This window comes from Oncorhynchus mykiss, chromosome 1 (assembly GCF_057628025.1).
Source record: "Oncorhynchus mykiss isolate SJ-2025 chromosome 1, ASM5762802v1, whole genome shotgun sequence".
Lineage (NCBI taxonomy): Eukaryota > Metazoa > Chordata > Actinopteri > Salmoniformes > Salmonidae > Oncorhynchus > Oncorhynchus mykiss.
The window spans coordinates 82,466,838-82,484,947 of NC_143022.1; the positions used below are offsets into that span (position 1 = coordinate 82,466,838).

Genomic DNA, 18,110 nt, shown 5'->3' on the forward strand with positions numbered 1-18,110 from the left:
TCGTGTCCCAGGTGAAAGGCCTGGAGCAGGAGAATGAGCATCTGACCAATACCGTCTCGTCACTGAGGCAACGCTCCCAGGTGGGTCCTGAGGCGCGGGTCAAAGACGTGGAGAAGGAGAACCGCGTGCTGCACGAGTCCATCCGGGAGACCAGCTCCAAGCTCAACAAGCTGGAGTTTGAGCGTAAGCAGCTGCGTAAGGACCTGGCGGTTTACAAGGAGAAGGGCGAGAGGACAGAGGAGCTGGAGGTGGAGGCGCAGCGGCTGGAGAGGGAGAACGAGGCCCTGCAGAAGCGAGTAGCCAGCCTGGGCATCACCTGTGACAAGGTCTGCCTCTCTGCATGCATTGGTGGCTGTATAGTTCACCTCTAGTTGTCTGTGTACCTGCTGTCTATTCTGTGTCCCCATCATATACAGTAGATGGGACTCTGAATGAGGAGAATTTATTAATTGATACATTTTTCCACATTCTCTCAAATCATCAGGTGGCGTCTCTGGAGAAGGAGAACGCAGAGCTTGAGGCAGAGGGCCGTCGTTTGAAGAAGAACGTGGAAGGCCTGCGGAGCACCTCCTTCCAGCTGGAGGCCCTGGAGAAGGAGAATGCCCAGCTGGACGAGGAGAACCTGAAGCTCCGCAGGGCTGCAGAGGTGCTCCGCTCGGCCGGGAACAAGGCGGCTCAGCTGGAACTGGAGAACCGGGAGCTGGAGAGCGAGAGGAGCCAGCTGAAGAGAAGCCTGGAGCTGCTCAAAGCCTCCTCCAGGAAGACGGAGAGGCTGGAGGTGAGCTACCAGGGCCTGGACATGGAGAACCAGCGGCTGCAGAAATCCCTAGAGAACAGCAGCCGCAAGATCCAGCAGCTAGAGGGGGAGCTGCAGGACGTAGAACAGGAGAACCAGAGTCTGCAGAGGAGCTTGGAGGAACTGAAGATCTCCAGCAAACGTCTGGAGCAGCTGGAGCAGGAGAATAAGACTCTGGAGCAGGAGAGCTCTCAGCTGGAGAAGGACAAGAAGCAGCTGGAGAAGGAAAACAAGAGGCTGAGACAGCAGGCGGAGATCAGGGACTCCAAGCTGGACGAGGACAACCTGAGGATCAGCCACCTGGAGAAGGAGAACCGCTCACTGGGCAAGGAGATGACCTCCTTCAAGGACTCCTGCAACCGCCTTAAAGACCTGGAGAAGGAGAACAAAGAGCTGGTCAAACAGGCCACTATAGATAAGAAGACCCTGGTCACTCTGCGAGAGGTAATGGTGTCGCTACTACCCCAGAGAGGCATGTTGTAATGTTAGGAGATATATTGTAATGCATTGGGTGAATGCCCATAAGGCTTCAAATGTGCATTTAGATGATCGATAAAGTTCTGTTACAGTCATTGCGCCTGCATTATGCACAAAGTAATAGAACCAGAGCACTCTGTCAACACATTTTCAGAAACTTGGAACTCCACTGTGCTCCATAAGATTATATTATTCATTAATAAAGGATTGGGGTGTAGGGATTACAAATGTTAAGTGATTCTGGGTTGGCGTTTGATGTTCCAGGAACTGGTGAGTGAGAAACTGCGGACTCAGCAGATGAACAATGATCTTGAGAAACTGACCCACGAGCTGGAGAAGATAGGCCTTAACAAGGAGAGGTTGCTGCAAGCCGAGCAGAGCTCTGACGACGACAGGTAACACACACACACACACAAACCACTATGCTGCTGTCAAAGGGACCACATCGATGAACGTTCATAGTAGGTACTCTGCCATCAATACACTGTCAAGACCTTGAATTCTTTCCAGGGAAGACCCTTGGTTTTTAATGATTGTGAATGTCCCTTATCTGCAGGTACAAGCTGCTGGAGTTCAAGCTAGAGTCCACTCTCAAGTCTTCTCTGGAGATCAAGGAGGAGAAGATAGCTGCCTTGGAGGCCAGACTGCAGGAGTCCTCTAACCTCAACCAACAACTGCGCCAGGAACTTAAAACTGTTAGTTCCCAAACAATACATTACAACAGTCCAGAAGACCAAAACATTATCCCCGAGAGATTCTGTGTTATGTTCTTTAACACATGACTCAGAGAAACGCTGAAATGCTTCTGAGGCCCTGTATTATGTATTCATTCCTTTTTCATTATGTTATCAATTCCTGAGGCACCAGGAGCCTGGAAAACACAGAGAATAGTCTCCACAGCACGTTTTTCAACTCTGTCACGAAAACTAGAACCCTTGCTGGGGTGCCAGAACAGAGAACAGTATATCTTTGGAAGATTTGGGGGGATGGAGGTTTAACCCTTTGACCTTTCCAGGTGAAGAAGAACTACGAGGCCCTGCGACAGAGGGAGGAGGAGGAGGAGAGGATGGTGCAGAGCTCACCCCCCAGAGGAGGGGACAGGGAGGACTCTCAGGCCGTCAACAAGTGGGAGAAGGAGAGCCACGAGACCACCCGGGAACTGCTCAAGGTCAAAGACCGCCTCATTGAGGTGGAGAGGAACGTGAGTACACTCTATCTAATCAACAACTCAAAACAGCCGTCTTAGATACTGCATGTGACAGTGATGTGTCACTGAAGTGTGAAGGACTCTACATATAAATAATGCCTGTGTATATCTTGTCTGTCTGTCTATACCATCTCCAGAATGCCACCCTCCAGGCAGAGAAGCAGGCCCTGCATACCAACCTGAAGCAGCTAGAGACCCAGAGCAGTAACCTGCAGGCCCAGATTCTGGCTCTGCAGAGACAGACTGCCTCTCTACAGGAGAACAACACCACACTACAGACCCAGAACGCCAAACTACAGGTAAGCCCGGGTTCACTCTGTTGTTCTCTCACTGCTGTGCCCTGAACTCTATTTTCTGGCCTTGTCTACACTGCATCTATAGCCTGTATTGTAGTTTAAACTCTCCCCAAGCGTGTCTCTTCTCTCCACTCTGCCCCGTGGCTAGAGATAATTCCTTTCTCATTGAGCTTTGCTCCATCTATTTTGATGTATTTTTTGTCAGCGGATCAACAAAATCTTGCATTCTGCTGCAAGCCAAAACTAATTACAACTTTGAACATGTCTGTGCTTGTGATTTGTACTGGCAAAAAAACATTTGACCACTGATGTCTATCCAAATCAGACAAGGACATGCAACGTCTCAACCATCAGAGTTGACTAGAAGGACAGGCTGGCTGCGTACACAGTGCCCCCTGTTGTTCAGAAGTGACACCGGTGTCGATTCAAATTATTTTGTGGGGTTCTTACCCTGGTTTTCACATAATCAGTGCATCTAATCTATTGCTATTCCTAGCAGGACATGACAAAAACCTTGAAGAAACTGTTATAGTTAAGGGCATTTTCTGATTGAGTTCAGACTGCTCAGATCGTCCAATCAGAAGTCTTGTTTTCCCCCCTAGGTTGAGAACTCAACGCTGAACTCCCAGAGTGGCGCTCTCATGGCCCAGAATGCCCAACTGGCGACGCAGCAGTCCAGTACGGAGAACGAGAAGGAGGGGGCGATGAGGGACAGGGAAGACCTGAGGTCCACCTATGAGATGCTGCTAAGGGACCATGAGAAACTGGCTGCCCTGCATGAGAGACAGGCCTCCGAGTATGAGGGCCTCATCGGCAAACATGGAGGCCTGAAAAGTTCCCACAAGAGTCTAGAGTCACAGCACAGAGACCTGGAGGACAGGTGGGGTTTCTACTGGCACTGTTATGTGCTTAATGCATACTGTAGCACAGCTGGCCTACCATCACACACTTAACCACACTCATGGCCAAACACACACGTGCACGACAGTCTTATTATGCATTCCACTAAACCATTACACAGCACTCAAGTCAGAGACGCGTGTAAACGCACAGCGGCTGTTCACTAACAGGTAGTACTGTATTTACAGGTATAACCAGCTGCTGTTCACTAACAGGTAGTACTGTATTAACAGGTATAATCAGCTGCTGTTCACTAACAGGTAGTACTGTATTTCCAGGTATAATCAGCTGCTGTTCACTAACAGGTAGTACTGTATTAACAGGTATAATCAGCTGCTGTTCACTAACAGGTAGTACTGTATTTCCAGGTATAACCAGCTGCTGTTCACTAACAGGTAGTACTGTATTTCCAGGTATAATCAGCTGCTGTTCACTAACAGGTAGTACTGTATTTCCAGGTATAACCAGCTGCTGTTCACTAACAGGTAGTACTGTATTTCCAGGTATAACCAGCTGCTGTTCACTAACAGGTAGTACTGTATTTCCAGGTATAACCAGCTGCTGTTCACTAACAGGTAGTACTGTATTTCCAGGTATAACCAGCTGCTGTTCACTAACAGGTAGTACTGTATTTCCAGGTATAACCAGCTGCTGTTCACTAACAGGTAGTACTGTATTTCCAGGTATAATCAGCTGCTGTTCACTAACAGGTAGTACTGTATTTCCAGGTATAACCAGCTGCTGTTCACTAACAGGTAGTACTGTATTTCCAGGTATAACCAGCTGCTGTTCACTAACAGGTAGTACTGTATTTCCAGGTATAACCAGCTGCTGTTCACTAACAGGTAGTACTGTATTTCCAGGTATAATCAGCTGCTGTTCACTAACAGGTAGTACTGTATTTCCAGGTATAATCAGCTGCTGTTCACTAACAGGTAGTACTGTATTTCCAGGTATAACCAGCTGCTGTTCACTAACAGGTAGTACTGTATTTCCAGGTATAACCAGCTGCTGTTCACTAACAGGTAGTACTGTATTTCCAGGTATAATCAGCTGCTGTTCACTAACAGGTAGTACTGTATTTCCAGGTATAACCAGCTGCTGTTCACTAACAGGTAGTACTGTATTTCCAGGTATAACCAGCTGCTGTTCACTAACAGGTAGTACTGTATTTCCAGGTATAACCAGCTGCTGTTCACTAACAGGTAGTACTGTATTTCCAGGTATAATCAGCTGCTGTTCACTAACAGGTAGTACTGTATTTCCAGGTATAATCAGCTGCTGTTCACTAACAGGTAGTACTGTATTTCCAGGTATAACCAGCTGCTGTTCACTAACAGGTAGTACTGTATTTCCAGGTATAACCAGCTGCTGTTCACTAACAGGTAGTACTGTATTTCCAGGTATAATCAGCTGCTGTTCACTAACAGGTAGTACTGTATTTCCAGGTATAACCAGCTGCTGTTCACTAACAGGTAGTACTGTATTTCCAGGTATAACCAGCTGCTGTTCACTAACAGGTAGTACTGTATTTCCAGGTATAATCAGCTGCTGTTCACTAACAGGTAGTACTGTATTTCCAGGTATAATCAGCTGCTGTTCACTAACAGGTAGTACTGTATTTCCAGGTATAACCAGCTGCTGTTCACTAACAGGTAGTACTGTATTTCCAGGTATAATCAGCTGCTGTTCACTAACAGGTAGTACTGTATTTCCAGGTATAACCAGCTGCTGTTCACTAACAGGTAGTACTGTATTTCCAGGTATAACCAGCTGCTGTTCACTAACAGGTAGTACTGTATTTACAGGTATAACCAGCTGCTGTTCACTAACAGGTAGTACTGTATTTCCAGGTATAATCAGCTGCTGTTCACTAACAGGTAGTACTGTATTTCCAGGTATAATCAGCTGCTGTTCACTAACAGGTAGTACTGTATTTCCAGGTATAACCAGCTGCTGTTCACTAACAGGTAGTACTGTATTTCCAGGTATAACCAGCTGCTGTTCACTAACAGGTAGTACTGTATTTCCAGGTATAATCAGCTGCTGTTCACTAACAGGTAGTACTGTATTTCCAGGTATAACCAGCTGCTGTTCACTAACAGGTAGTACTGTATTTCCAGGTATAACCAGCTGCTGTTCACTAACAGGTAGTACTGTATTTCCAGGTATAATCAGCTGCTGTTCACTAACAGGTAGTACTGTATTTCCAGGTATAATCAGCTGCTGTTCACTAACAGGTAGTACTGTATTTCCAGGTATAACCAGCTGCTGTTCACTAACAGGTAGTACTGTATTTCCAGGTATATCCAGCTGCTGTTCACTAACAGGTAGTACTGTATTTACAGGTATATCCAGCTGCTGTTCACTAACAGATGGTACTGTATTCACAGGTATAACCAGCTGCTGTTCACTAACAGGTAGTACTGTATTTCCAGGTATAACCAGCTGCTGTTCACTAACAGGTAGTACTGTATTTCCAGGTATAACCAGCTGCTGTTCACTAACAGATGGTACTGTATTCACAGGTATAACCAGCTGCTGTTCACTAACAGGTAGTACTGTATTTACAGGTATATCCAGCTGCTGTTCACTAACAGGTAGTACTGTATTTCCAGGTATAATCAGCTGCTGTTCACTAACAGGTAGTACTGTATTTCCAGGTATAACCAGCTGCTGTTCACTAACAGGTAGTACTGTATTTCCAGGTATAATCAGCTGCTGTTCACTAACAGGTAGTACTGTATTTACAGGTATATCCAGCTGCTGTTCACTAACAGGTAGTACTGTATTTCCAGGTATAACCAGCTGCTGTTCACTAACAGGTAGTACTGTATTTCCAGGTATAATCAGCTGCTGTTCACTAACAGGTAGTACTGTATTTCCAGGTATATTCAGCTGCTGTTCACTAACAGGTGGTACTGTATTCACAGGTATAATCAGCTGCTGTTCACTAACAGGTAGTACTGTATTTCCAGGTATATCCAGCTGCTGTTCACTAACAGGTGGTACTGTATTCACAGGTATAACCAGCTGCTGAGGCAGAAGGATCAGCTAGAAGAGCTGGAGAAACAGCTGAAGTCAGAGCAAGAGAAGATGCTGTCTGAGAACAAGAGCCACGAGGCCACGGCTGCAGACTACCACAAACTGAAGGAGGAGAATGAAAGGTTAAACTGAATACTGTATGTATAAGGAACCGAGGGGGAGGGGGGTGTGCCCTGAGGTTTACTTTGGGGTGCAAGGGAACATCCCTAAACTGTCAATCCAGCTGAGGAGAAACCTGTGTAACAAGATTTTTTGAGAGCAAGGGAAAAGAAAGTCTGTTTTGAGTGGCAGTATGTAGACATTTTAAGTGGTAGTTTACAATTAGATAACTAACCATTTAGCTGTTATTTTGCTCGTCAATTAGTAAATGGTTTGGTTTGTGGTTTGACCTGTGCCAGGGGCTATGAGTAAAGAATGTGCTGTTTGAAACCCATTCTGATGTTTCTGTGTGTAGGCTGAACATGGCACACCGTCAGCTGGTGAAGGATAATGAGGGCCTGCAGGCCGACCATAAGAACCTGAAGAGCCAGATGAACGGTGCCAAGCTGGAACAGACCCGCATGGAAGCGGAGTTCTCCAAACTCAAAGAGCAGTACCAGCAGCTGGACATCACCTCCACAAAGCTCACTAACCAGTGTGAGGTACGGTTACATACCCCTCAACCCCACTTCTCTACCTCCCACTTACCAACCAGTGAGGTACGGTTACATACCCCTCAACCCCACTTCTCTACCTCCCACTTACCAACCAGTGAGGTACGGTTACATACCCCTCAACCCCACTTCTCTACCTCCCACTCACCAACCAGTGTGAGGTACGGTTACATACCCCTCAACCCCACTTCTCTACCTCCCACTCACCAACCAGTGTGAGGTATGGTTACATACCCCTCAACCCCACTTCTCTACCTCCCACTCACCAACCAGTGTGAGGTACGGTTACATACCCCTCAACCCCACTACTCTACCTCCCACTTACCAACCAGTGTGAGATACGGTTACATACACCTCAACCCCACTACTCTACCCCCCACTTACCAACCAGTGAGGTACGGTTACATACCCCTCAACCCAACTTCTCTACCTCCCACTCACCAACCAGTGAGGTACGGTTACATACCCCTCAACCCCACTACTCTACCCCCCACTTACCAACCAGTGTGAGGTACAGTTACATACCCCTCAACCCAACTTCTCTACCCCCCACTTACCAACCAGTGTGAGGAACTGCAATATCTGCACCCCCTTCCCACAGGCCGACTAGATTGGAATTTGCATGTTCCACATATTTCCCATCTCTATCACAGGAAACTCTTGGTAAATATGCCCCCATGTTATGGAAGTGTTCATAGCTGATATTGGGCCACTATCCTGACATCTGTCTGTTGGAAAGGAAGGCTGATTGAGTAGTTGTGCCTGGGGATACACAGCTGGTTTCTCAACACTGAGCTCTATGAGGCTTAAAGAGTGTCAGACAACAATTCACACACTGCAAAAGGCACAGCCAATGTGCAGTAATACATACAACCATGGAAAAGAAACTTGTAAACTTGCTCAATAAGTATTTCCATTGAAAACGTAGGTAAAAAAAAAAAAGTTTATTTCTCTCTCCCTAGTTGCTGAGTCAGTTGAAAGGGAACCTGGAGGAGGAGAACCGTCACCTGCTGGACCAGATCCAGACCCTGATGCTGCAGAACCGCACCCTGCTAGAACAGACCATGGAGAGCAAGGACCTGTTCCACGTAGAACAGAGACAGTACATGTGAGAGATGACCCCCACTATTACATTTTGATAATCTGTAACCGGTGTCAAACATGTCAACAGGAGAAATGTCTGTTTCTTGGCTATGTAGCTAGATGTCATTAGTCCCTGACCCTAACTGGTCTAGATGTCATTAGTCCCTGACCCTAACTGGTCTAGATGTCATTAGTCCCTGACCCTAACTGGTCTAGATGTCGTTAGTCCCTGACCCTAACTGGTCTAGATGTCATTAGTCCCTGACGCTAACTGGTCTAGATGTCATTAGTCCCTGACCCTAACTGGTCTAGATGTCATTAGTCCCTGACCCTAACTGGTCTAGATGTCATTAGTCCCTGACCCTAACTGGTCTAGATGTCGTTAGTCCCTGACCCTAACTGGTCTAGATGTCATTAGTCCCTGACGCTAACTGGTCTAGATGTCATTAGTCCCTGACCCTAACTGGTCTAGATGTCATTAGTCCCTGACCCTAACTGGTCTAGATGTCATTTGTCCCTGACCCTAACTGGTCTAGATGTCATTTGTCCCTGACCCTAACTGGTCTAGATGTCATTTGTCCCTGACGCTAACTGGTCTAGATGTCATTTGTCCCTGACGCTAACTGGTCTAGATGTCATTTGTCCCTAACTGGTCTAGATGTCATTAGTCCCTGACCCTAACTGGTCTAGATGTCATTTGTCCCTGACCCTAACTGGTCTAGATGTCATTTGTCCCTGACCCTAACTGGTCTAGATGTCATTTGTCCCTGACCCTAACTGGTCTAGATGTCATTAGTCCCTGACCCTAACTGGTCTAGATGTCATTTGTCCCTGACCCTAACTGGTCTAGATGTCATTAGTCCCTGACCCTAACTGGTGTAGATGTAATTTGTCCCTGACGCTAACTGGTCTAGATGTCATTTGTCCCTGACGCTAACTGGTCTAGATGTCATTAGTCCCTGACCCTAACTGGTGTAGATGTCATTTGTCCCTGACGCTAACTGGTCTAGATGTCATTTGTCCCTGACGCTAACTGGTCTAGATGTCATTTGTCCCTGACGCTAACTGGTCTTTCCCTCCTTCACAGAGACAAGCTGAACGAGTTGAGGAGACAGAAGGAGAAGCTGGAGGAGAAGATCATGGATCAGTACAAGTTCTACGACCCCTCACCTCCACGGAGGTAAGTAGCTAGGAGGAATCCACTCACTGCTGTCACTGTGGGTGGTGCTGTGGCCAGACTTGGGAATGCTGCAGTACATCATGTCCATAGGTATCTGTATACTATCTGTCATAGTAAACAGCTGGCTGAGACAAAGCAGACATCCCCCACATGAAAATTAAATGTATAACTGCAGTACATTGCTGCAGTCGTCTGGTTAGGGTTCATTCTAGTACCTAATCGACTGCACTATACCTAACCATTCAGTTCGGATTCATTTCCGTGCCTGACTAAATGCAGATGGTTTACATCTGAACCTAACCAACCCCTGCATATGGTTGAAATGTCTACCTAACCAGGCAGCTCTGGTTTATATTTATGCCTAACCAACATCATCATAGCTGTAAATTATGGCTGTCTCTGGGGAATTGGTATGCTGTGGTTTACAAGAACACCCCAGATGCTGGAAAACCCCTGGTTCAATAGGCATGAAATGGGAAAATAAACTAAATGCATTCCCTTCATTTCAAAACATGTCCCCCCCTTTTCCTTCCAACTGAATACTAGCCAGAATAAAATAATTTACCTCAAATAACAATAACTCCTCCCCCATCTCTCTCCTTCCTCTCTCTCCCCTTTCTCTCTCCCCTTTCTCTCTCCCCTTTCTCTCTCCCTCCCTCATCTCTCCCTCCCCTCTCACTCTCACTCCCCTCCCCTCTCTCGTGTCAGACGGGGGAATTGGATCACCCTGAAGATGAAGAAGCTGATCAAGCCGAGGAGTCGGGAGAGGATGCGTTCCCTGACACTGACTCCCACACGCTCCGAGTCCAGCGAGGGCTTCCTGGGGCTTCCTCTGGACAGCCAGGACTCCTCCTCCATAGGCTCTGGCTCCAACTCCCTGGACGACACGCTGACACACAAGAGGAGCAGCAGTGAGTTGACACACTCTCAGGCCTGCATGGAATATTCCCTACTGAACAGATCAAATCCAGCCTTATTTGAAGTGCAATTAAAACACATCAGTATACGTTACAGTAAAATAAACACAATAGAAGGAAGCAATAGACCGATCCTGACCAGGCAGCCTGGGACTAGGTCTTCCTCTCTCAGTACAACTGACCAGAGGGACTGACACACAGGAAGAAGGACTAGATCACATGTTAGATAAAAGACCCAGGAAGCAGAGCACATATATTGTATTAATAAATACATGCAGGGTTGGACACAGGAAAGGCAGACACAGGAAATATGATCCACAGAGAGACCAAAGGACACTGGGTCAGACAGGAAAGTACACTCTGACACTAGAACATGAGAGGGTCATATTCAGGAAATGAAGAATGAGCAGGGTCAGATTCAGGAAATGAAGAATCAGCAGGGTCAGATTCAGGAAATGAAGAATCATCAGGGTCAGATTCAGGAAGTGAAGAATGAACAGGGTCAGATTCAGGAAATTAAGAATGAGCAGGGTCAGATTCAGGAAATTAAGAATGAGCAGGGTCAGATTCAGGAAATGAAGAATGAGCAGGGTCAGATTCAGGAAATGAAGAATGAACAGGGTCAGATTCAGGAAATGAAGAATGAGCAGGGTCAGATTCAGGAAATTAAGAATGAGCAGGGTCAGATTCAGGAAATGAAGAATGAGCAGGGTCAGATTCAGGAAATGAAGAATGAGCAGGGTCAGATTCAGGAAATTAAGAATGAGCCGGGTCAGATTCAGGAAATTAAGAATGAGCCGGGTCAGATTCAGGAAATGAAGAATGAGCAGGGTCAGATTCAGGAAATGAAGAATGAGCAGGGTCAGATTCAGTAAATGAAGTATGAGCAGGGGTCAGTTGCAGACGGTGAGGCTTGCCGGGCTGGAGACTCCAGGACAGTAGATGCTTGTTGCTGTGTGGTGGTTGGTTGTGTGGACCTAACGCTTGCGATGCTTGTTTTTCTCTCTCTGTGCAAAAGGGAAGAGAGACTCTCAGAGAGTGCAGCATTCCCATGTGCAGGGTAACCAGGGTAACCAGGGTTCCTCTAATGGTATGCTAAGAGGGGAGGGCTGGGCGCGGCTTGTAGTCGAGCTGTCCTGTCACTCAGGGCATGTCAACGTGTCATGACTCATCCTTCAGTCAATGTCCATACCTATTAAAAGGTGCAATGCATTATGGGTCACCTGTGCTCAATGCACCAGCTATTAACACATGTTTTGTCTTCAACTATACTAAAGACAACCTTTTATGCAACCATTTGATTTGTCTTTGAATAGCTCTAATAAATAACGTTTAAGTAATACACACGCAATATGAGATATGTCTAAAAAAGACTGAAGTTCCACTTCTTTATTTCTGTGAAATGCAGACAGTCTGGAGCTGGAAATCTAAAATGGTGTCTCTGTATAGTCAGTGTCCCAGATTCTTATGTTTCCCTGTGAATACTCCTTTCACTGCAGTGCCACTCCTTGCCTCATCGTTTTACCTCCTAATTGCACCCTTTAATAAACATCATCCTGTGTGTGTGTGTGTGTGTGTGTGTGTGTGTGTGTGTGTGTGTGTGTGTGTGTGTGTGTGTGCTGGCAGCCTGATGTCTTCTATGTAACAACCCTCTTCACAGCCATCCCACCGAGCTGGTGTTTTGTGTATGAATTTGTTTGAACAGTCAGTGAGTGTTAGTGTGTGTGTGCTCATTTGCATGTAAGCGTTTCCCTTGCGTAACTGTGTGTTTGTTTTCGGTCCCAGCTGGGTCTTCAGGGCACTACCCTGGTTCTCTCCCCCTGGTTCTGTCCCCCTGGTTCTCAGCATTAACAGCCATCTGTTTTTCCCTCCTTTCTGTTCCTCTCCATCTCCCCTGGTCTTTCTGTTTCTCCCCCCTCTGCTTTGGCTGTAAACTGACAGCTCTGAAAAGGTTGCCCTTTATGAGGACCAGATCGAAGGAGAAAGACAAAGAGAAGGCCATCTACCGCCGGTCCATGTGTAAGACCTCCAATAGCCCACCCAGCGTCCTACCATCTCCCTCTATCGCTCCACCTCCTCTGGCCTGCGCCTGCCTCCCTCCATCGCTCCACCTCCTCTGGCCTGCGCCTGCCTCCCTCCATCTCCTAGAGTCTCCTCTCATAGCTCCTAGCTGGTGTCTTTCCTTCCATTCTAGGAATACTAAACTCAAACACTACTACTCCCTAATAGTAGCTGCATCTATCTTAACACATGTTGTGTTTGGGTTAGATTTGTGTACAGTCAAAGCAATGACATACAAGAACTAACATATGTAGATATTAGAACAAACTAACACTCTCTTCAGTGATTAAGGACACTAATGTGAGTTAATGTGATTGTAGAGGATTGAGGTGTTCTGTGAACTGTAGGGTTTTTTCTGTAGTTCTTTTCGCTGTAGTGTTGTGATATCTGTAGATGAGCTGTAGTTTATTTTTAGTCCAGGTCTAGTGTGTGTATATGTGTGTGACAGTGCAGTCGCGAGGAACTGTATGCCATTCCACTTTTCTCTACTGTACCGTACTGTATAGTGTGGTGTGACCTGCACTGTGTGACTCTGGCCCCATCTATATATCTCTGCCTGTGGTGTGAGTGCAGCCTGCCGTCTCACCCCTCTCTCACTACAGTGCTGATGCAGGCATGGCTTGGCAGAACCATACTGTGCGCTCTCTTTCTCTCTCTCTCTCTTTCTCTCTCTCTCTTTCTCTCTCTCTCTCTCTGCCACGATGTAGGATTTCAAATGGAGCCTTCCATTGATTTCTTTATCTTTTTCTCTCTTTTCCTATCTTGTATTTTCTTTCTTTCTCTCTCATTTTCTCTATCATTCCCTGTCTTCTCTTTTATCTTTCACTCTCTCTGCTATTTTTATTGAGTCTTTTTTCAGTTTGGCTGCATTTCAGCTCTTTTGCATGCTTTGCCAACATGGGCTTGCCGACACTGACTGTGTCACATCTCTGAATGCTGCTGCTCTGATTCTTAGCAGCCACTGCATGCTTAGCCTAACGCTGCTCCCTGTGCCCTGCCTCTGGGGCCAGTCAGCCCACCACATAAGAGTAGGAGGTATCGGCTAATTGATCTTCATCTCCAACCCAGCTATGAACGACTTGCTACAGACCATGGCGCTGGCGGGGGGTCAGTGGGCAGGCAGCACAGAGAACCTGGAGGCGCCCGTCGAGACCAACGGGGGCAGCGGTGCCCGGCGAATGAAAGGGCTGGGTTCCATGGCCTACTCCACCAACGCTATCAACTACGCCACACTCACCCTGCCTTCAGGCAGCAGGGCCAAGAGGAGCCTGAAGATCAAAGGTAGAGACTACAGGACCGCTAGTCTATCCCCCCTTCCTCTGTGTGGTCATCTGAACTATCATCTAGGGAAAGGGGATACCTAGTCAGTTGCACAACTGAATGCATTCAACCAAAATGTGTCTTCCGCATTTAACCCAACCCCTCTGAATCAGAGATGTGAGGGTGCTGCCTTAAACGACGTCCACGTCATCAGCCCCTGGGGAGAAGTTGTTGTTAGGGGTTAACTGCCTTGCTCTTGGGCAGAACGGCAAATGTGTCCACCTTGCCAGCTCGGGGATTCAAACCAGCGACCTTTCGGTTACTGGCCCAATGCCCTTAACCTGTGTATTTACTGTAGTAGAAAGATCTGCCGATCTTTGTGTGTTTCAGAAGCAAGTCATTAATTATTTTCATTTTTTTCATACTCTAGCTTTCAGAAGATTGGCTGACTGATTGGCTGAGTCAGACTTTGCTTCCCATAAGCCCTATTCTCCTGTAGTCTCTCCATCCCTCCAATCATAACTCATATTTCCTTATCTCTTTGTCTTTCTTCCAGACAACGCTTCCTGTGAAGATGTTCCAGCATCCTCAGACGACCCCATTGGGGTCAAAGGGAAAGGTAAAATAACTGTTGACCGCAAGAACAGAAACTCCCATTACTATTGTATACCACCAGTTTACTACTGGAATGAAATATCAAATGGCCCCAGAAAAAGTCCCTGTTTTAAAAAGCCCTACAGTAAGTGTAAATGTTGTGCCACTATGATGTAAAGATAGCCCACTAACGTTAGCTAGAAGCTTGGCCCATGTCTCTGCATTTCAGTTTGCTACCATTAGAAAGGGATTCAGCCAAGATGTTATCATTAACCGCAAACTCCACCTAACAAATGGTCTTAAGCTGCCTGCCTCCATTAGCTGGTAGATCAGGTTTTCTGCCTACTCCATATCCCCACTCACACACATATAACACACACACACAGGTTATCTCTATTTCCTGTTCACTCTTGGCTAGCTAAAATGCCCTCCCACTGACATGTACATTGTGTAATACAGTAATTATATTTGTTGTTTTTTTTAGTTGCATGAATTTCACAAGGACAGTCTGTTTCACTTACACTCTGTTACATTAATGTTCTGGAATGTTTGTGAGCTAACTAATATAATGGAAGATAGTTTAGGACAATTTAGTATTTCCTAAACTGAGCGTAACTAGCAGTAGCTCAGTATTAGTGAACTGCACTACTGTAGCCCAGTGTAGTGTCTAATATCTGTGGGAGCAGGTTAACCCAGGCAGTTGTGTGTGTTGAATGTGCCAGGCATGCAGGTCTTTAACAGTACTCAGGCTCTCACCCTCTATTCTCAACCCATTCACTATGTGCAGAGTCCCCGGTAGCATCTGTTGGAAGTCACACATCTGTCTAAGACCACTAAAAGTACCACTTTACTCAAGATCGCTACCACTATAAATGATTACCGGTCACATACCTGCTGACATCACTTTCCCAAACCTGAACCATCCTGAAGACCACTAATAACAGCAACAACACTATCAGTTTGCATCCCACACACCTGTCCTCTAGTATAATCCTCCTCTCCCTCCCCTTCAGTCACCTGAGCCCCTCCCCTGTTGGCCTCTGGGTCTTGTCAATCACAAGGCTCCTTTCCTCCAATCAGGTTTTACAATAGGTCCTTCCTCTTGAATGATTACTCCCTTCAAGTATGTGTGCCCCTCCCTCCCCACTCCCTTTGTGTGATTGGGCATGTTGTTGGAGTAGCATGGCACCATGCCACCCTTCCTGCATGCACCATCTGCTGCCATGTGTGACGTGCTCTCTCAAACTCTGTGCCCTCGTCTCCCTACCAGCCTCCAGACCCTCCAGCCTCCATAGTATCAAGACCATCAGTAGTAATAGCAATAATAACTCCCACTTCTCTCCACTCCAGACCAAAGGTACAGTCACACACCCCCTCTCTCCCACGCTCCTCTATACCATACCTTTGTTGATTCACACACACAATAGATTAAAACAATAAGAAACAGAAGGAGAAAATGAGTATAGAACTTTTCGGAATTGCTTCTTCTCATAGTCTGAGGTATGTTCTGGAAGGGTCCAGGCTAGGTTTAGCATATTTTGTATTTATTTGCTGTGTCACAAAAAAGCAGGTTCCAGAGCTATGTTCCTGAGCTATGTTCCTGAGCTATGTTCCTGAGCTATGTTCTTGAGCTATGTTCCTGAGCTATGCTTTATATTCAGGGCCTGTCATCACCTTGGGGTGATACTCTAATGTTAGTACTTGAGTTAGTCATACGCCGTTAGAACAGAACTCACCTACAGTACTGCTTCTCTTCAGGCACGTTGAACGGAAACCTCAGCAGGCCCCACAGTGAGAGCAGTGGGGAGTTCAGTCTCAGTCTGGACCAGGAGGAGTGGTCCAGCGGGAGCAGCCCTGTCCAGCAGCCCCTGTCCCGCTCCTCTCACCAGAGCCCCATGCTGCTGCGGAGGTCCCTGGACCCCCAGGCCGCCCAGGCCAGGAAGAAGACGAGCAACTCCTTGGGCAGCGCCAGTGAAGTGGTCTCTCTACAGCAGTTCCTAGAGGAGAGCACCGACCCTGCAGAGGTGACAGCCTGGAACACACAGCAACACTATATTACAACACTGTACTATACAATTTTGGGATAGGAGTACTGTGTTATTCATAGGCTTCAGATGTGCTATGATAAGAAACAAGTGGAAGTTATTTCACCAATCAAGTCTGCTATAAAGCCCAGGTAATGTCATGGTATGGCAACTTGAATGTCTCCTCTCCATCTCCAGTCTGGCAGCCAAGAGAATCTGACCGTTGAGTCTCCCCGCCTCTCTGGAGGCGCTGAGCATGTGCAGAGGGACCGGGCTGAGCGAGGCTCCACCTCCTGCACCGGCACTAAGGGGCGGGGCATCCTGCGCTCAGCCAGTGGGAAGGCAGCGCCAGTGCACTCAGACAGCCGCCCCCCAAGGGGTGGCCAACCAGGTCGTCCCAGTCTACGGAAGGCAGAGAGTACGCGTGTGAAGGGCACGGTCCAGCCCCGGGTCAGCCTCTCCTCCCAGAGTAAAGCCATGTCTGTGTCTGAGCGTCTGGACATCTCCTCCACCTCCTTCTCCACGCTGCCCCGGGCCAGCAGCGTCATCTCCACAGCTGAGGGCTCCACGCGTCGGACCAGCATACACGACCTGCTGTCCAAAGACGCCCGGCAGCCCGTGTCTGTGGACCACTCACCCTCCTCAAAGGCCTCGCCTCGCGCCTCCACCACGCCCAGTGAGTACCCCCCAACCAGTAACCCCTCACAACACCCCAATCACCAGTCCATCCCCCTAGACCCAGCCCTCGTGCCCCTGTCCCTGCCCAAGTCAGTCAGTATGCCCTGCACGGGCAGTCAGCAACCCCCCAATAGTAAGGAAACTGATCTCTCTAGCCTGGAGTCCTTCTTTGGAAAGTCCTTCACAGTAGAGTCAGTGTTTATGGACTCCATCTTCAGCGAGCCAACCTTCACAGGGGCCAAGAGCCACACCTTCCTCTCCCTCAACACCTCCCTGGTCAGTAACATCAGTGGTCCCCCAGGCAAAACACACCCCCAGCCCAACTCTGTTCAAACTGCCCAGAACCAACCAAATGGGCAAAAGCCCTGCCCACCTGACCAGAATGGGGAACAGGAGGTAATTGACACCAATCATGTGCTCGATGCTGACCAATCCCCATCCCAACCCCTTAGCCCAGAGGACCAACAATCATTGTGGTATGAGTATGGCTGTGTCTGAATGTGTGGCGCCCTGGTCAGCTACTGATCTGGGACCTGCATAAGGACCAGTGATGGTGGGGGAGAAAGAAGGAACTCTGCATGCTTTATCAACGCACTATCATACTATGTTTTCTGTTGCGCTTTCGTGTTTTCATGGCTGATTTGTAAATCACAATTCCTCACCTCTGGTTTGGTCTATCTCTTTGTCTTGTGGAAGTGGGGTTCTCTGGATGTCTTTGCTTCAATGGTCCGTTCACACTATTCATTAATCAAACCTCTTGTTTGGCTCACATTTTAAAGCTATTACATGACTGCATTATGGGGGACATGAATAGCTGTTCTTGTTATTTTAATCAACATTTACCATTTATTTTCCAATCACAAATGCATCTTCAGGAAACATGTTGCAAAGCTACATTAACTATCATTTGGACATTCAGTTCATCTTTTCTTTTTAAAT

General features: G+C 47.2%; 1 protein-coding gene across 18 annotated transcripts in view; it reads left to right on the forward strand.

The window, feature by feature from the left end:
• Positions 1–18,110, forward strand: part of LOC110530085 (girdin) — an 80,448-nt gene that overhangs the window by 58,760 nt on the left and 3,578 nt on the right. For 2 of the 18 annotated variants that reach the window (XM_036986194.2, XM_036986199.2), the window contains exons 15-33: positions 12–326; positions 485–1,240; positions 1,538–1,668; positions 1,830–1,968; positions 2,289–2,474; positions 2,618–2,779; positions 3,379–3,656; positions 6,700–6,843; positions 7,176–7,362; positions 8,337–8,482; positions 9,545–9,637; positions 10,346–10,548; positions 11,573–11,644; positions 12,496–12,573; positions 13,684–13,896; positions 14,432–14,494; positions 15,740–15,826; positions 16,228–16,493; positions 16,692–17,169. In XM_036986194.2, the coding sequence (XP_036842089.1) occupies positions 12–326; positions 485–1,240; positions 1,538–1,668; positions 1,830–1,968; positions 2,289–2,474; positions 2,618–2,779; positions 3,379–3,656; positions 6,700–6,843; positions 7,176–7,362; positions 8,337–8,482; positions 9,545–9,637; positions 10,346–10,548; positions 11,573–11,644; positions 12,496–12,573; positions 13,684–13,896; positions 14,432–14,494; positions 15,740–15,826; positions 16,228–16,493; positions 16,692–17,169 (3,997 nt within the window). Of the gene's footprint in view, positions 1–11; positions 327–484; positions 1,241–1,537; positions 1,669–1,829; positions 1,969–2,288; positions 2,475–2,617; positions 2,780–3,378; positions 3,657–6,699; positions 6,844–7,175; positions 7,363–8,336; positions 8,483–9,544; positions 9,638–10,345; positions 10,549–11,572; positions 11,645–12,495; positions 12,574–13,683; positions 13,897–14,431; positions 14,495–15,739; positions 15,827–16,227; positions 16,494–16,691; positions 17,812–18,110 lie in introns of those variants that run through there. The other 16 variants (XM_036986209.2, XM_090241948.1, XM_036986205.2 and 13 more) reach the window with 11 other exon arrangements.